Source organism: Thrips palmi, unplaced genomic scaffold, assembly GCF_012932325.1.
Source record: "Thrips palmi isolate BJ-2018 unplaced genomic scaffold, TpBJ-2018v1 HiC_scaffold_3, whole genome shotgun sequence".
NCBI classification, from domain to species: Eukaryota; Metazoa; Arthropoda; class Insecta; order Thysanoptera; family Thripidae; genus Thrips; species Thrips palmi.
Genome location: NW_023144630.1, coordinates 3,329,182 through 3,346,647, shown reverse-complemented (window position 1 = coordinate 3,346,647; position 17,466 = coordinate 3,329,182). Strand labels below are relative to the sequence as shown.

The window sequence follows — 17,466 nt, the reverse complement described above, 5'->3', positions numbered from 1 at the left end:
CTCAACGAACTCCAGCTCTCTTACTGAGCTGTGATTGGTCGACAACATGTCAACTTTTCTCTCGAAAGTGAAAGGCGCGTGGTTTGGAAGCGGCGGGCCACGGAAGCTAACGGGACAGGACAGATGCCCCGCACTACGCCCATTCCCCATTCATTCACTCTTTTCTCATTCGTTTCCGCGATCGCGGCACTTGTCAACCCTTGGAAGCCTAGGGAAAATATCCGAGATCCTGCCCATTTTAACGAGGTTTACTTGAGGGAAGGGTTCGGTGTGGGCATCAGGTTCTAGTGGCTTACAAACACGCTACGCGCAGGATATTTCAGTACTACCATGGTACTACAGGAAAATAAAAAGATAAGATCTCTTTTATTCCTTGAAGAAAGGAAAATAATCTATTCTTTAATATAATAAAAATATATCAATATGATCAGTTGTACATTAGTATCACATAAATTGTAAACTGTGAATTTCCAACATTTTAATTGCATTTACGATTTTATTTCACTGTATCTTTCAGCACGAATTTTAGCCATCCTTTGAATAGATTTTTGAGCTGCATTATGAATCTTTGAATCAAGGTTATCTGGAAGTGACAAAGAAACTACTGTAATAATAAATTCTCTTACAATTAAAAAATTTTAAAAAAAGAGAGAAACACTTACAAATTTTGTGTTGACCTTGCATTGGAAAGCGTACAGGCAAAGCCAAAGGATCTTCACAAATAAAAACAAATGGTGAATCACTTTCTCCTTCTGGGTATCTTTGACGATACTCCTCTTGGGCTAAGCAATCGGTTACTGTGACACAGCCAAGCAAGCATCCAGTAGGATAATGCTCAGGGAAGCGGATGTTGGGATCTGATCGACACAAGAAAATTTAACAATCACATAATGAATTTTTTTTAAATTTCAATATAGCAGATTGTATGAATTGACCCTCGAATTGACCTCTGTTCTCATGGCTTACCTCCCCGCAGAAGACTTATTGCCTTTTCATATGATTTGATTTCTTGCATATCAGGCTCTTTGGCGGCGGCAGCAATCCAGAGCCGCCCTCTGTGAGCAGAGTACCAGTTACGACCTTCATGGCTGTAGGGTTTAATCACACTTCTTAATACAAATTTATGATAATCCAAAGATTTCAGATGTCAGAGCAACTGGGAACTTACAGCTTTATTCCTACAATCAAAAGAGATGCCCACGGCTGGTGCATACTAAGACAACGTCCAGAATCTGTCATTTCAAGGAATTCTTTGTCTTGGACACGGTTGGACTGGGGGAAGTTCCTATCGCCTTCAGGGGATGGAGAGTGTCTCCAAGGTAAATCTTCCATAACAGACCCTTGGAACTGGAAACATTAAAAAGTGAGCTCAGTAGAAATGTTTGATGCAATTACAATCACTCAAAATGAGGTGACATACTGTTAATTCCGGGAAGTCTATTCCAGGGTCCATGAGACCAGCACTACCACCACTTAATTGTAGTTCTTTTAGGGCTTTCCTGTTCTCTTCTTCATTAATTATTTCAGAGAGAACTTGCTCTTCAACAACTTGACGTCCTGAAAAAAAAAGAAACAACAAATAAAAATAAAATCAATCAAAATCGGCCATTATGTTCAAAACCATTTAACCAACAAACCTGCAAAATCAAGGGTAAAGCGTGCATCCCTTCTAGAAGCATGCTTGCGAGCTCGTTCAGCATCTTCCTGGCTCTTTAACTTTTGTCTTTCTGTCTCCGACAGCCAAACCGAACTAGATGAGTAATAATCACTCTCATCATCAATTACTTTGGTGCGCCGTTCACTAGGGAGACAAGCCACAGATCTTTCATTGTATTGTAAAGTAGATAATTTTATGGTCAATATGAGACAATACTGTACCTGGTACGGTCGTATTCTAACAAACGGTTGCGCTGAGCTACTGCAGCATCAACATCTGATGGCTTACCCTGACTCATGAGCTTCTTCAAGAGACCTTCTGATTGCCTTGAATTTCTTTGAAGAACTTTCATTGCTTCAGGTGAGCAAACCTGTTAGACAAACAAACAGAATGAGATTTGTTGTCTAAAATGTGAGAGACTTTTAAGATTATTTGTGTAATATATTACCAGATTATCACAAAAGAAGCAAGGCCCTGCACCCTCTTGCTCACAAACTATGCGGCCACATTTAACACAGTTGTTGACTAACTTATGCTTGGTTGCTTGACACTCACAGGCATGTCGCCCTAAAACAATTTTATCAATTAATCCTTCAGGCTACCAGAATAAAAAAAAGCAGTTTAAGCTTAAATCCCACCTTTAAGTAGAATGGTATCTTTATTTTGGCCTTCTTGAGAATACAGGTTGACAAATTTAGGACGTTTTTTAATGCCAGGTGCACTGGTCTCAGGTTCTTCCTACAACAACAAAATTTTAAACTGTAATAGGAACCCAAAAACTATAATGCAAGGATACTTTGAGCAACTGACCAATAGGGGTGGTGCTGGTTTCTGATCATCATGATTTACTTGAGTACCAGGCTTTGATCCAGATTTCTTGCCCTTTCCCTTCTTGTCTGAGTTGCCAACAAAATAAACTTCTTCATTTTGGGATTTTTTGTAACCCACTGGCTGGGGCTGGCCACCAGCATTGGAAGAGCCTTAGGGCAGACAAGGGTCAACGTTAATTATGTAAATTGATACGCAATTTTTAAAACACTTTCTCTATAGATGAGACCTTTAAGGCGGATCAGCAAACTGTCGTAAAACTGCTTATGTTGAGGATTGCCAAAGTTCAGTAGAGATCGGCAGTAATCTTCTAGGTCTTGTCCTGTTTCCATAGAGACTATGTACCTGTAAGAATTTGAAGGAGATAAAGAGAGAAGAAAAGGCGAGTACTAAGCTTTTTCTTTTTTTTTGACCAAGAAGCGAATGGTAGTAAAGCTATATTAGCAGAAAAATTAAATGATGTCACATCGCTACAAGTGTACAGACCCAACCATTTCCTGTGGGACCTCAAAGCCCAAAACTTGTGACAACTGGTCATGTATCCATTCAGTTGCTGATTTATCGCCCATCTTTCCTCCAACGATACTATTCTGTAAGGTTGATAAGGAGTTTTTTAAAAAATGGACAAAACACCGAGATTGAAAGATTAAAAAGTAAGTTGTTAGCAGACGGTAGTCGAGTAGTTTGATACGTGGTAAAGACATTTGGTGGATGACAATAAACAATAATGATATGAGTAAAAGATCGAAAAGAACAACGTTCTTAATTGCCATAAGACGTCTATCACGAATTAATGAAGATTAGTCCATAAATTAGAAAATCTTGAGAAAACCTAACCTTCTAACGTAGAACAACGAGCCACTGCTTCGATGAATCGACGCCGGTGTTGTTTAGTTCTGTAGTTTCTCTTTTACCCACGCGAGGCGCTAGTGTTTGCTGGTTCCCGTTGAAACGGAAAGATTTGCATTCCTTTTTTGTTGATTCAATACGTGCGTGATTTCTTTATCGTTATCACTCAAGCAAGAGTCTGCGTTTTCTGGTGAAAAGCAGCTGTCAGCGAATTATTGATCATTTGACGTCTTTGCTTTCTGAAGCCACCCAAAAGATGAGCTCCCCAGCCCTATGAGAAACTAACAGTTCTGCGGTGTAAAGTCGAATTTCGACAACGCTGATAAAGCTCTATAATGAACGTCTGAAATTGAAAAATTTCGGGTTAGTCCTAGAAAATAAGCTAAAGCGCTCCCTTGGTTAACAAAATTCAGCCCTTGAAATTTCAAACTAGTATAAAACTAGGAACTAGATATTTTGACACAAGCTACGCTGAACATAAAATTTTTCATAACAACAAAAACAGCTGTCAGTTACAATGACGCAGTAGCATTTGCAGAAGAAAGGACAGACCAGTGTCATACCTATGAAATTCCCACTATTCTCTATCTTCAAAACAGTAAGTTGATTTCCTTTAGTCCCAACGTGAAGAAAAGTTCCTTTACTTCTTCGATGGGTAACAATTCACTTCTGTTCTTTGCTCATTCTCTTCCAGAGGGGCGTGGAAAAGTTCAAGGCTAGAACGGACCCTCTATTATTATTTTTTCATGGTTAGCCTAAACACAACACTCACAGCTGATTGTGTCGCCAAGACAGGATCTGTTTCTTTTTTGGTCATCTTTCTGTAACTTTCTGATTTCCGATTTTTCGCGTGAAAGGACGTCGATTTCATTAAACGTTGGTTCATTTTGCTGTTGCGACGATAGTACTGCCCGTGGTTGTATGTTGGGATACTTATGAAAGTGACTCAATCAGCCTTGTACCCAAAATGGGTCTAAACTAAGAAATCTTGGTACAAATTTGTTAGCCGTGCCTCATTTTCTGATTGAAGTTCACAAGAAGTGTCTCTATTTATACTTTTTCCTGGGATTTTTTGTGATATGAAATAGTTTTCTTTGTCTGAGGTGTCATTGGTGCAGTGAGTTGCTTATCAGCACAAACTTTTCCATCTCATTGTTTCAGTCAAAATAGCTTGAGTTTAGTATTAAAATTTTCCTCTTTTAATTCTGATTACATTCATTTTAAGTCCAATTATTGTCAAATCGTGTTTATGCTGTATTGATTGAGAGTTGCCCAAATTGGCAGTATGGTGCTAAACAAGGTAGATGCATGTATTCAACATAGGTTCTTGTCTTTTGTCCTCAGGAAGATGTCAGCTGACTCCCCAAGACGCTCAGGTGGTCGTATGAATCGCCAGGGCGGGGGAGCAGTCTCTGCAAATGGTGGAGGCCTAGTAGTTGCACCACAACCTGTGACTGACCCGTCCATCATTGACAGTGTCACTGGCTTTATCAATGATGTTGTACCTCAGGTAAACTAACTGGAGCAATTATGGTGTTTATGTCATCAAAATTTTGAAGCTCTTTTCTTCTTTTTTTTCTGAAATTGATTACACCACATGTACATTTCCTCTCTGGAACAGTGTTGTGTAGCTGTATTTAATTCAATGTTGTGTGTTTTGGTGTTTGCCCTTACACTCTTCTATGTTACAGGCTTACACAAGCACTCTACCTGGAGATTGTAAGGAAACCATAACATGGGCTCGTTTTGAGTCAGCTGATATCAATGACCCAGCCTTCTTCCCTGACTGCACATCAGATACAGTGCTGCCACTTATTCTTATTTTAGGTTACAATACTGGTGTTCAGGTGATTACATTTGGAATGTCATCCTCGGCATTTGCTCAAGACAAAATTTTATCATCTCATTTCCTTGTTTGTGATTATTTAGGTGTGGGCCATCCCCGCAAATGGGGAAGCAACTCAAGTCCTATCTTGGAGCCAGGGTAGTGTTCGTACTCTTCGTATTCTTCCAAGCCCCCTGTCTAACTTAGCCCGTAACTCTGATCCTTATGCATCGAAGAGACCACTTGTAGCTATTTGTGATAGTGCAGGTCCTGGTCCTCCATTTTGCTCTGTTTGTTTCATTTCCCTTAAAACTGGTGACCAAGTAAGTGCTCTTTTACAAATTGTTTGTTGATAATATTGCAATATCTGTATAGTTACCTCTATGTCTCTTCTTTAATTTATTACAGGTAAAAAGTATCAAATTTAATAAAAACCCCGTTTGTGATGTGTATGCAAATCGTCGATCTGTCATTGTGACGTTTCCTGAAAGAATTGCTGTGTTTGATGCTTGTTCTCTGGAAGACCGACTCTTAAGTGTTACCACATGCTATCCAAGTCCTGGCCCCAATGCTAATCCAGTTGCACTTGGCTCGCGGTGGCTTGCTTATGCCGAGAAAAAATTGGTAGCCTGGCAGAGAAGCTCAGGTGGTGTAGGAGGTAAGAACATAATTTTTTCTGAGTGATATGAGACTTTGAGTCCATTTTCTACAAGATAATTATTCATGACCACTTATCTTTCATTAAGGTGGAGGCGCTCAGTCATATACAGCTACTGTCTTGCAAGCTGCCCAAACACTTGGGAGGGGTCTTCGTGGATTGAGTGAGTCAGTGGCCAGCAGTTTGACGGGGCCCCGCAATCATGCTGGTGGCTCTATGGGGCTCCTGGGCAGTTCTCCACCCACTGTGAATGGTGTGGATCATAGTTCCCCTGGCATTGTAACTGTGTTAGACCTGGAGGTGAGTTTTTATTTCCCCTGATAGACGGGCTTCCTTGGATAACTTGTTTCCTATGTCAATTTAAATTTTGCAGGCCTCATCAAACAAAAGCAATGGCTTGGATGAAGGGCACTCAGGCAATTCTGTTGCAACCGATGCAGTCATTGCTCACTTCATAGCCCACAATGAGGCAATTGTGGCTTTGGAGTTTGACCCCAGTGGGACTTTGTTGCTGACTGCTGATAGACGTGGCCACGATTTTCATGTTTTCCGGCTCCAACCTCATCCAAGTGGCTCTTCCTTAGCTGCAGTACACCATCTCTATGTTCTACATAGAGGAGATACAACAGCTAAAGTGCGTCTCTACACATGCTCAAAGCCTCTTAGCTTGTTCTTAAATTAGGACTTAAACTGAGACTTTCACTTGTTTTCAGGTTCAAAATGTGTCCTTCTCTTATGACTCACGTTGGGTGGCTGTGAGTACAATGCGTGGAACAACACATGTCTTTCCACTTACTCCTTATGGTGGGCCAGTGGGCTTCCGCACTCATGGATCACCACTTGTTGTAAATCGATTGAGCCGCTTCCATCGCAGTGCTGGTCTCAGTGCTGATGGTCGAAGTAGCCCAGTGCCAAGTCCAGAATCTCCACCTTGCCTTCCTGCAGGTTAGCTAACCTTCATCATAAATTTAAATTTATTGAAGATGATTTACTTGATAAATGACAAAATGAAACTGGAGAAGTTTGACACTGTCCTTATCATTTCACAGGACCACATGCGAATCCTCGTCTACCTCCTTACCCGCATCCCACTGTACAATCTCCTCTGTCTCAATTGCGGCAGTCGCCCCATCCCCCACTCCCCCCTGCTGGTGCTCTTGACATTTCTCTCAAGGTTTGTGCCACCTTTGCCTCTCCTCGGGCGTGGCTTCTTGATTCCCAAACCACTCATCCCCGTGATGGGCCAAGAGATTCAAGCAAAGTCCTCCGGCGCCCTGTGGACTCGTTGTTTGTCATGGCCCACCACGGCAATCTAGTTCAGTATGATTTGGACCCCAAACCAGTTACAGGCAAGTACTATTCTCATGCAGTTTGAGCTTTCATGTATTTGCTTCCCTCTTTGCTGATGTAATTTTCCATGGCAGCTGGTCCACGTGAGAAAATCTGCGATGATACCCAGATTGAGCTGGAAGTAGAGGCTAAGGCCCAGTGGCCACTTCAACGTTCCTCCCACTCTGCTGAGGTTCTGCCTCCTCTGTCTCCATCAAACCTCCTTTTGTGTGGCCCAGAGCTCCGGATGCCTTCGGTAGAGTCAGAAAATAATGGACAACTTGAAGAAAGGTGGCTTTCACAGGTAAGATAAATTTGAGTACAATCGTTATTTTTTGGCTTACTTTTAAATGGGGTATTTGATACCAACTTGTTGAGTTTCAGGTGGAGATTGTTACACATGCTGGCCCTCATCGGCGTCTGTGGATGGGACCTCAAATCACTTTCAAAACATACACAAATACCACTTCCGGGTAAATTTTGTTATTTGTTCACAATGGTTTTCCGCAGGATTTGTTTTTAGTTGGTTAATTTACGCAATATTATAGGTCAAATGTGCTGCTGCAAGATGTTGAAGCTGTTGAAGTTGGAACGGTACCTGTGTCTCGACCAGCTCGTTCAAACCCTGTGAACATGCCCTCTGGAGGCAGACCAATTGTTCCAGTTTTGATTGAGTCAGGATCTGGAAGTAAGTCTTTGTTCCATTTTATTGAGCTTCTGTTCAGCCAAGTTATAGGAGCAATCTTATAAACTTATTTTGTAGTTCAACAGTCTCAGTAACTCCCATTTGTTGTTTTGTTTTGTCGAGCAGGTAGCTATGAGCAGTCACCCCACTTGTTGGAAGTGTATGGAGCTGATTCAGGGGATGCTGAGCACTGGGGGGGCCATGGAGACTCCAGGCTGCGAGAGGATCTTGCTGATGCTATGCTTGAGAGCCCTGGAGCACCTTCACGAGAGAAAGGTAGGTCTATTTTGCTTGTGGAGTGGGGACATGTGTAGGTGATTGAATGTGTGGAACTAGACATTTAAAAGCCAGGAAAGCATTGCTTGATTCTGTGATTGAGTGAAAATTTCCTTCACTTTTCTAACTTTATTGGTAAGAATGGTTTCTGAAAAAAATTATTTGTAACTGTCTCATTTGTAAATAATTTCTGAATGTTGCAAATGTGAATGAACAAGGTAATATGTTAATCGAAGAAATGAAGAAAGCAAATTGCATTTGGTCCTATAACCAGGGTGGTGTGTATAACTTACTTATTTTAATTCTTTCACATGCATTTCACTTATTTGTTTGATGGGGTGCGCTCCAGTTTTATTATGTAAGTGGGGTGGTTCATCCCGTGACAAATCTCCTACATCCATTCCTCTCTTGAAACACAGGCAACACTACAATTACTCTGTCATACATAGATACTCCACTCATACTGAGCTTTTAGAATTCTAAAGCTCGGTGCTGTACCTTGCAAATGTTTTCCTGGATAAGTTTGTACTGGATATTTGTTGGTATAATGCTTCTTAATGATTGCCTTGTCCCCAAGAGCTCCTCTGTGTTTGTATCAACTGACCCCTTTCCAAATTAATTTTGGTTATTTTTATTAAAATTTAAACTCAACTGCCTGCTTTTAAGTGACTTTGTTTTATGAATTTCTTTGAAATGCAGCTTTCTTATGACCAATTCAATATGTGAAGTGGAGCTCTGTGAGGGTTGGGTACATTGGAATTGTTCAAAAATTCACTTCTAAATTAGCGTAAGATTAGGCTCTTATTTTGTTTCACTAGTTTTGCTTTGTAGAACTCCACCTATTCTATTTATGTGCTTTATCCTGTTCTGTATATATGATCATCTCCATTCTTTCCCATCATATTTATTGTCCATTCTACCTTCCCACTTGCCCGTTCATATTTATTAATTTTGTCCTTACATTGCTTGTAAGGCATTTGAAATTTAATGGTAACGGTAACATAAGAGAATTTAACTCTATTGTTTTGTTGAAAGGGGGCTTGTTTTATTGCCCAATATACTTTCAATTAGCTTAATTGAATCTAACTCTAGAAGTAAAGATTAACCTTATTGTTGTAATGAATCTAATATTCCTTGCTCATACTAGACAAGCTCCTTTGTTGTTCATCCCTTACCCCCTCATCATTGTTCCACCTAAGGTCAGAGAATGGTGATGGAACGGTTATTACGTCAAGGTTGATATTACTCTGGAGTTCAAGCTTGATTCAATTCTTATTGGGCCAATCTTGTGTCTTTTGATGCATGCCTGATGGCATGAGGTATCTAAAGTTGTGGTGGCGGTACCTTGGTGACACATTTGTTTTATTAATACATTTTCCTTTCTGAGAAAGAAAAGAGGAAAAGAATAAGCCAGAGTGAGTGGCTCAGTACAGAACCCTTTCGTGCTGCAGCTTGCAAGTTTGCTAGTTTTTCTTCCAGGCAGCAGCAATAGATGCATGTGTGTTTTGTCAGATAATGAAGTTTGCAAATTTGGTGTACAGCCCAAAAGTTTTCTCCATGCATGTGGATCTGATCTATTGTATCAATTTGATTTCCTATAGTTATCTTTTGGTTGAAGGGCTATTGCTCTCTGTATCAACTTATGCTATTTGTGAAATATTTTTTGGCCAAACACCATCTTACAATTTTCATGTGTGTAATGTTTTGCACTGTGTTGGTGTTTTTGGCTTTAATTTCACATACCTTCAAAACAGATAATTTGCACTAATACTTTAAAACGCTTGAGCTTCCCCTATTTTCCCCTGAAATTTCACTCTTATTTTAGTGTGATTTAAACTTTATTTTCTATTCTGTGTAATTTTTTCTTTCCCTGTGACTATGCAGAAAGTTGTTTTTATGTTAGGCTACCCTGACCCATTTGATTGACAGCTGCAGAAATGTAACGAGAAGGTGGTTTACTCTGGCTTATTTTCTTTTCTTTTTTTCTTTCGTAGGGAAAAGAAGATACTGTGGTCTTGTAGGAGGAGAAGGAGGTGGTGGAGATGGAGGAGGAGAAGGAGGCGGTGAAGGGCTGGGGGAGGGAAGGGGGAGAGGTAGGGTCAGCCCAAGGGCTAGTCCTATCCGGCGAGTGGTGAACCCTGGTGGGGCTGAGATCACGGTCAAGTCCAGTGCTGAGACAGGCCTCCATCTCATTGAGGAGGCCGACTCGAGTCTGGACCTCAGTCAAAGCCTTGGCCAATCTGGCCAAAGCCTCGGCCTGGCAGAATCCCACTGGGAAGCAATTGCAATCCCTGCCTCTGCGCCCCTGATCCCCGTCCCCCTGGACCCCCTGGACCCCCTGGACTCCGATTCCCACGACCCAAGGGTTCCCTCCCAGATGACGCGACAACTCGTCACCACCATTGCTGCCTCCAGACTGCAGAGGCTGCCTGTTGAGTTGGCTCAGAACCCGCAGCCACTCAAACCACCAAAGTCATCCAAGCCAACTCAGGAAACTCCACCAATGCAAGCTCATCCATTGAAATCAGCTAAGCCAACAGCAGACAAGGTACAAGAGCCTCCTGAGGTTCTAAAAGAAAATGTAGTCTCAGAAGTGAAACTTGGATTTGCTGATGTAGGTCCCAAAGGTGTAGGGGAGGAATCTGTTGCTGAGAAAGAACCAGGAGGTAGGAGGAAAAGTAAAATTAAGGGTGGAGTTGGGGTTAGTTACAAAAAAGGGGGCACTCCTGAGAGGGAGATGCAGTGCCAGAAAGAAGGCAGTGCAGAAAAGGATGTTGAAACTGACAAGGTCACCAATAATTCAGAATCACTTCCAACTCGGAAAAAGGTCAAAAGGGGGAAGGAATTAGTGAAGGAAGTGGAACCATTGTCCTTTAGTGAAACTAACAATGAACTAGTAAATTCAAATCAGACAGAAGAGACTTTATCTCTCAATACTAATTCCCACAAATCTGATGAAACGTCCAAAAGTTTGGAAGCAGTTGAAGTGGCAGAAGTGGTTGAAACGGCTCTAGACCAAAAGGCGAAAAACACAGAATTTCTTCAAGAATATTCTCCAAATGAAATTGTTAAAATTTTACCTAAAGCAGCTAACAGAAAGTCACCATCCCCACAGAAAGAAATACCTGAAACTAAGAATACAGAGAGGTTGTTGGTGTCACCTGAAATGGTCCCTGGTGATGAAGTGCCCATGTTAACATCATCAAAGAAGACTAAAAAGAAGTCCTTGAGGGAAAGTTTGAAAAATGATATAATTGATGTGGAACTTATTGTAGGTAAAGATCATAACTTCACAAGTCAGAAAGAAACTTCTGACTGTATTTCTGTAGTATCTTCGGTTTTGCAGGATGTCATTCAAGTTGATGTAGATGCAGGGGAAGGAGTTTCACAATCAACCTTTGATGCTAATAAGGAGACCAAGGTAGAAGCAGTAATTGATGTAGAAGTAAAAAATTCTGGTAGAAAAAAAGATTTTACCTCCGATAAGCAAGGTAGCAGTGATCAAACTGTTTCTACCATTGAATCTTCAAAACCTGTATCACAAACATCTTCTAAGATCAGTAAAAAGTTGTCAAAATCTAGGCAAAACTCTCGTGAGGAATCACCAACCAAAGACCCATGCAAGCATGAGGGTCATGTTAGTGAAGTAATCAGTGATGTGCCATCTAAAGGTTCTAAAAAAGCTACAAAGATGGAGAAAGCAGAGCAAGAAATGCCTGCTGACCCATGCTTTGTTTCAGAGAGTAAAGAAACAGCTGCTCCTGGAAAGACTAAGAGAGGCTGTAAGTCCAAAGACAGTGAAAACACTGTCAGTAAATCTGAACTTGTTGAAGCGCAGCAGGGTGAGGAAGAAAACTCTGTGTACAGTTACATATCCTGTGCAATTGAAGATAAAGAAAGTGAACCTAGTTTTCAAGTAGAAGTCCAAGAGGATTCCTTTGACCTGGCACCTGTACTTGATGACTCCCCTGTTCAAGTGCCAGTTAGAAGTGGCAAGAAAAGCTCAAAACTCTCCAAAGTGAAGCCTGATGACCCTGAAAACAAGAATACCAAACCATTGGCTGAAATTGTCAAAAGTGTCTCTGCTTCTGAAACTACTGTTTCCAATGTTTGGAGTAATCAAAGCAACATTGATCATGTAGATGATTCGGATATGTTCCCAGCACTGCCAAGCAAAGCCTCAAAGAAAGGATGGATTAATATATCTGATGATTCTTCAAAGATTGATGATAAATGTCCAGTAAAGATTAAGTCTGATAAAGGCACCAAAGGTCTGAGTAACCCAGCAGGAGAAGTTGTAGAAGTTTCAAAGCCTAAAAGAGGTTGGGAAGTACCCAGCTCTATCAACTCTCATGAAATGGACATTGAAAAGCTCACATTTGAGGACTTGGAAGCAATAGTAGATGCTGCATGCAAAGAAGAAGAAACAAAGACGGAAGAAAATTGCCTGAAAGAAAACAAAAAGGGGAAAAAGAATGATCCCAGTAGTGTTTCTAGTTCTCCAAAGACCAAAGGGAAAGAAAATGTTGTAGAGGAAATTATTGGTGGAGGAGAAGATACCGTTGAAATCATTGAAGTACCAAAGCCAGCAGAAGAGCCTGTCAAAGTTCCTGAAAAACCACTTTCCATCCCTAACAGAAGTTCAAAAGCTCATAGAAAGAAAAGGCGGTAGTTGTTATTATATTCCTCCTGTACAGTTTATCTCATCAATTTGCCCCTTTATTCAATCTTTTTTATTGACACTTTGAGCAGTTACAATAAAAGTCAGCATCTTCTGCACTGCCTCTTTTGGGTGAAATAAAAATATATCAGTCTATTGCAAATGCACAATGCCCTATAAATGTGTCTACTAGATTGTTTGAAGTGGCCCCTTTCCTTTATTTCTTTTAAATGGATTTTAATGAAACGGTTTTTGTTGTAGTGTTAGTAGTAAGATATGAATGACTATCATAGAGAGCTTAAGTAGAGTCAGTTCTATTGACCACTATTTCACAATCTGCTTAGTGTCCTCCCATTTTCTTTTTTTGAAGAAACCAACTTTGAATATAGATGGTCTTAGTTTTGTGTCTTGGGTCAAGAGTTCTAGGTGTGGCCTCTGTATCATCATGTGCAGAAATAGAATAAATTTTTCTGCCCTCAATAATTCTGGAATAAAGCGTTAAGTGCTCATTTTAATTGGGACCTCATATCAAAGAGTTTTCTTAGGATTTTATGACTTTACAATTCTTACCTTTTTGCTTTACCTTTATGTATGGTAACGTTTTTTTAAATTAGAGATTCTTCTCTGACCATGTGATTCTTTTCTTCTTTCCTTGTTCGTATTTTGAAACAAAATTTGATCAAGATCTCATGCATGTTCTTGTGCATCGCTTGTAGGTAATTGATTCAGTAAAGGTGGACTGCGTTTGGTTTATCCCCATTGTTGTAACAGGGTTGTAGGCATAAGCAGAACAATGGTTATGACGTGAAACCATTCTATTCTTGTGACTTCTTGGATGAAGTTTAGAGAGACCAGAGGGATCAGTGTTTGATTAGAACAAAGACTGGGTAGGCGAAAATGTACGTCAGTAAGGGTAAAAATTGAGATGCTTAAGGTCAATGGTTCTTTCAAGCCATTTTATGTCAGACTCTTGATTGATTGCTCTTCACTACTTTTTCATGGACTGTATAATTCCTCTTAATCATGCTTTGTGAGATAATTTTGTGTAGATTTTAATGCTAAATCCCAGAAAAATAATCTTATCAGAAAGAAGAAAAAAGTTTATTTTCTTAATTATAGTATTATAGCTGTACTGAAGCATTTTGCTTTTGTGTATTTGTGTTCATGTTTTATTCTATTTATTCTGTTAAATGTTTTGTAAATATCTCTATGAATTTCAAGGAACTTTCATTGCAACCTGCATTTTGTATGGTCTGCAGTGGTTAGGGCATGTCTGTTTAACATGTCTCTCAGATCTTCTGTGTCTGTTTTTCTGAATGTCCTACCAGTATTTTCTAACTTGGAGTTAACATTTCATTCTATGCGACTCATCTAGGAGGACAAATCAGAAGGGAGGAAATGAGTTTGTTTGCCTCAGTAGCGTTTTTGGAAACTTGTGGGAGAATAGGGGGAGGGGGGAATCAAATCAAATTTGTTTTTGCCAACAGTTGGACGGATTGTGTCACTGGTTGCCTTCCTTCTGGGCAGCTGGGTCTTAAATAGGATACGAAGGTCAAGGTCATGGCGCGACACACACCACAGGTTCGCCAAGATTTGTTGAAGTTACTCAAAAGCTTAAGTGTTAAGAATTTCCACCTTGTGTTCAATCTCAGAAAATTACTGACAAGACACTTTCAAGGGCATTAAGTGCACAGTATTAAAAACAAAGGAATATTCTTCATGCCACAGAGTTGCTTTCCATGAAAGCAGTTGGCAACTTTCATCTCCACAAGTTTTGTGGCTGTACATTTTAATCAAATAGAATTTGTATACCTTTATTGATTTTGATGGTAGTGCTAAGTACAGTGCTATGATATCATCTCTGTATGGTTTTTGCCATCTGTTTAGGAAAATAGGATTACACTTGTCCATCAATTTGATCAGCTGTTTCTTTCTGTTGCTGCATTTCATAAAACACAAAAATACATTGTATGTATCTTCATTGGTTGCATAGCTAGAAACTATGTAGGGTGGAATAGGGGTGTTAATGTTTGTGTTTTACAGAAGTGTTGTAATGGTAACTAATTTTTCTGGTTAGCTCTGCAATATTTTTATGATGAAAGTAAAAAAAAAATCAAGTGTGTTTGCATTGCAACCATTAGTGTATACTGTGTGCGACTATATTATAATTTATTTTCAGTCATTGGAGATTTGTTGATTGTATAATGAATGAGCAGTCTTCAGGTAGGAAGATTTTTCTTTCAGACTGTGTTTAGCCAAAGAAATGTAAAAGCTAAGAAAAAAATATTAAAATCTCAAAAGCCAATAAACATGCATGCTCTCATGTTCTATTTATCATGATATACTGGTATATTGGGGTTTCTCATTATTTGTTTTGGTGCACTAACTTATTTCTATGATATTATTGTGCAACATGCCATTTTCTACTTATTATTTTACTTGGTAATGCTGGTGTGAGAATATTGTAGGAAAGGAATAACACTATCCTACCAAAAACAAAAACAAAAATGTATTTGGTATGCCATACCTATAAGATTACCATTAGCTTGTCATTGAGTGTGTTTACTTTTCTGTTCTTTGCTGTTTTGGGCATGCTTCGTTGTTGCAGGATAAAGTCATAACTCTGAAAAGAGCGTACAAAAAAAATCTATTTTGCTTGGCTTATGATGATTTTAATGTTTTAGAAATCTGCCTTTATGCCAATTACATATTAGACAGTGGAGTTGAAATAGTGCCAACAACAAGGCTGTTTCAATTCTGTTTTTGTTCTTTGTGAAATTGGCATAAGTTTTATTTAAGTTCCTGAATTTTGTTGTGTCATGGTTGTGTTCAACTTACACTTTCTTCAAAGTGAAAAGTGCTTATTTTATGAGCTGAGCAAAATGCAAAGCCAAAAGAAAACAAAAAAATAAACCTGTGAGAACTAGTTACGTCATGCATGTCGATGAACGGAATACAAAGAATGCAAGGTATAAGATCTAATGTATCGTGAGAATGTGATAAGTGGTGATAAGTTCCTGCTGCGCTGTCAGACAGGCTTGTGAATAACACCTGAACACAACCACTGGTGTTTCTTGGTGCATTGCTGTTCACACTTTGTGTGATTATCTTGTATTTTTGCTCATCGACTATGAACTTTGAGAGCTCTTTTTGAGTTCATTCATCCAGTATTTTTTACAAAGAGGAAATTTATTTCCTGGTAAGACTCTGGAATTATAACTTCATTGTCTGTCACATTTAGCACTTAGGTTTGGATCACCAAGATGAGATTTCAATGTAACTTTTGAAATTATTTTCATGTATCTGGGTAAATTTTGTCAGACTTGCTTAATTTAATTAACTCTATGCAATAAAGGTTTTAGTGTTGTACCTCATTTTAGGTGTTAGTATGTCTGTAATACTTAGCAAAGTAAACATTTAGAAAACAATAGTTCAAGATGACACCTAGAACCTGGTGACATATGCCACCACTGCTCTTTGAATTGAATTCTATTATAGTATAATTTTTCAAACAAAGAAACAAACTCTAATGTCCTTTTTGAGCTGTTCTGTTAGGCCTACGTTGTTTCCTTTCACCCTTGTGTTTACTTCAAAACCTGGCTGGGTATGAACAGTATGTACCATGTCTTATGGGAGGTACTAGAGAACATCACTGTCGTCATAAGAGGAGGGTGCCCTTTGCCCCTCTCTCATACTGTCATAGTGAGCATTGATATTTCAACATTATACTGTATTATTGTTAATAAGGAACTTTGGCACAGTTATCTCCAGTTTGTGGCAACTTTATAGGCACATGATCCACCCACTCCTATATCAGCCTGTATTTTTTTTTCTTCTGGCATAAGCGAAATTTGTGTAAACAGAATTTTTGATGAAACATTGCCAAAATGATTCAGATGTGTCTGCATATTGACATTCTTGTATTTGTGAACCTGGATTTGTGTTGTACACTATATGCAAATACATTTATTTTTATATTCAAAGCCTCATCTCTTTTTGTACCAAGTCCCAATCTACATTATTCGTGATGGTTTGTTGATTATATAAATAATCTCCTGTCAGAAGAATAAGTACTATTGTTGTTTTTTATTTTAAACTTTTTCTGAGGATACAGTTGACACATCAAAAGACACAAATTCTCTTCTCTTTCTGCAACTCCACTATTAGCATTACAGGGCTCAATCAAAACTCAAGCAAGATTTTAAGATCTAGGCAGGTCACAACACAAAAGACTACAATTTATTTTTGTTTGTTTTCTTCTAGGAGGGTGCCAATCACTCGCGAGCTGTTCTGATCTGAGCTCCAGCAGCCTCAGTTCGGCAAGTCGCTGTTCGCCTCCACAGTCCCCTTCACCCCCGTTTTCTTCTGACAATGTTCTAGTTTTCCCCAGCGATTCTGCCTAGCAGCTGCCCATACTGTTGCGCGTAGTTGGGAGAGAGAAATTGCCACACGGTGGTTGAGTAACCTTGGAGGAAGTACATCACTTAATAAATATCTTTTTAGGACAGTTAGGAGCAGAATTGTTTATCTATACTAAACTTTTGAGGATCCCAATGATCCATACAATCACTTTATTTTATGCTATAGTACCTGGGTTGAGAACACAACCATCTCAAAATTTTAGTAAGGTCAATGGTAGTTATTTTTTATATGATACGTGCAATGCACCAAAGTAGTTTAAAATTTTAAAAAAAAAGAA

General features: G+C 39.4%; 2 protein-coding genes across 5 annotated transcripts; one reads left to right on the top strand and one right to left on the bottom strand.

Annotated features, from left to right (window-relative positions):
* Positions 1–481: 481 nt before the first annotated feature.
* On the bottom strand, positions 482–3,480 carry LOC117647978 (activating signal cointegrator 1). Its single transcript, XM_034390013.1, has 13 exons — positions 3,323–3,480; positions 2,972–3,075; positions 2,715–2,830; positions 2,468–2,637; positions 2,296–2,395; positions 2,106–2,224; positions 1,879–2,027; positions 1,638–1,801; positions 1,421–1,557; positions 1,169–1,347; positions 967–1,088; positions 663–857; positions 482–583 (listed from the first exon to the last, which is right to left on the bottom strand). Exons 2-13 carry the CDS (start codon positions 3,052–3,054, stop codon positions 489–491), a joined length of 1,629 nt encoding a protein of 542 aa, XP_034245904.1. The 5' UTR covers positions 3,055–3,075; positions 3,323–3,480; the 3' UTR covers positions 482–488.
* Positions 3,481–3,752: 272 nt separating this feature from the next.
* LOC117647976 lies at positions 3,753–16,750 on the top strand. Of its 4 annotated transcripts, XM_034390009.1 has the most exons (15): positions 3,842–3,932; positions 4,029–4,083; positions 4,679–4,844; positions 5,026–5,181; positions 5,264–5,482; positions 5,568–5,817; positions 5,906–6,117; positions 6,191–6,451; positions 6,531–6,762; positions 6,867–7,166; positions 7,242–7,450; positions 7,531–7,619; positions 7,695–7,834; positions 7,958–8,107; positions 10,102–16,750. In XM_034390009.1, exons 3-15 carry the CDS (start codon positions 4,683–4,685, stop codon positions 12,777–12,779), a joined length of 5,058 nt encoding a protein of 1,685 aa, XP_034245900.1. In that variant the 5' UTR covers positions 3,842–3,932; positions 4,029–4,083; positions 4,679–4,682; the 3' UTR covers positions 12,780–16,750. The 4 variants fall into 4 exon arrangements, with proteins under 4 accessions (XP_034245899.1, XP_034245900.1, XP_034245901.1 ...); XM_034390008.1 differs by lacking the exon at positions 4,029–4,083 and having other exon boundaries at positions 3,753–3,932; XM_034390010.1 differs by lacking the exon at positions 4,029–4,083 and having other exon boundaries at positions 3,853–3,989.
* Positions 16,751–17,466: the final 716 nt, after the last annotated feature.

Coding starts and splice junctions, on each gene's coding strand:
- LOC117647978 (XM_034390013.1), bottom strand. CDS start 3,054: ATGGGCGATAAATCAGCAACTGAATGGATACATGACCAGTTGTCACAA. Junction 2,028..2,105: donor GCTTCTTTTGTGATAATCTG/GTAATATATTAC, acceptor TTTGTCTAACAG/GTTTGCTCACCTGAAGCAAT. Junction 1,348..1,420: donor TAGACTTCCCGGAATTAACA/GTATGTCACCTC, acceptor TAATGTTTCCAG/TTCCAAGGGTCTGTTATGGA.
- LOC117647976 (XM_034390008.1), top strand. CDS start 4,683: ATGTCAGCTGACTCCCCAAGACGCTCAGGTGGTCGTATGAATCGCCAG. Junction 5,182..5,263: donor GTTACAATACTGGTGTTCAG/GTGATTACATTT, acceptor GTGATTATTTAG/GTGTGGGCCATCCCCGCAAA. Junction 7,620..7,694: donor TACACAAATACCACTTCCGG/GTAAATTTTGTT, acceptor GCAATATTATAG/GTCAAATGTGCTGCTGCAAG.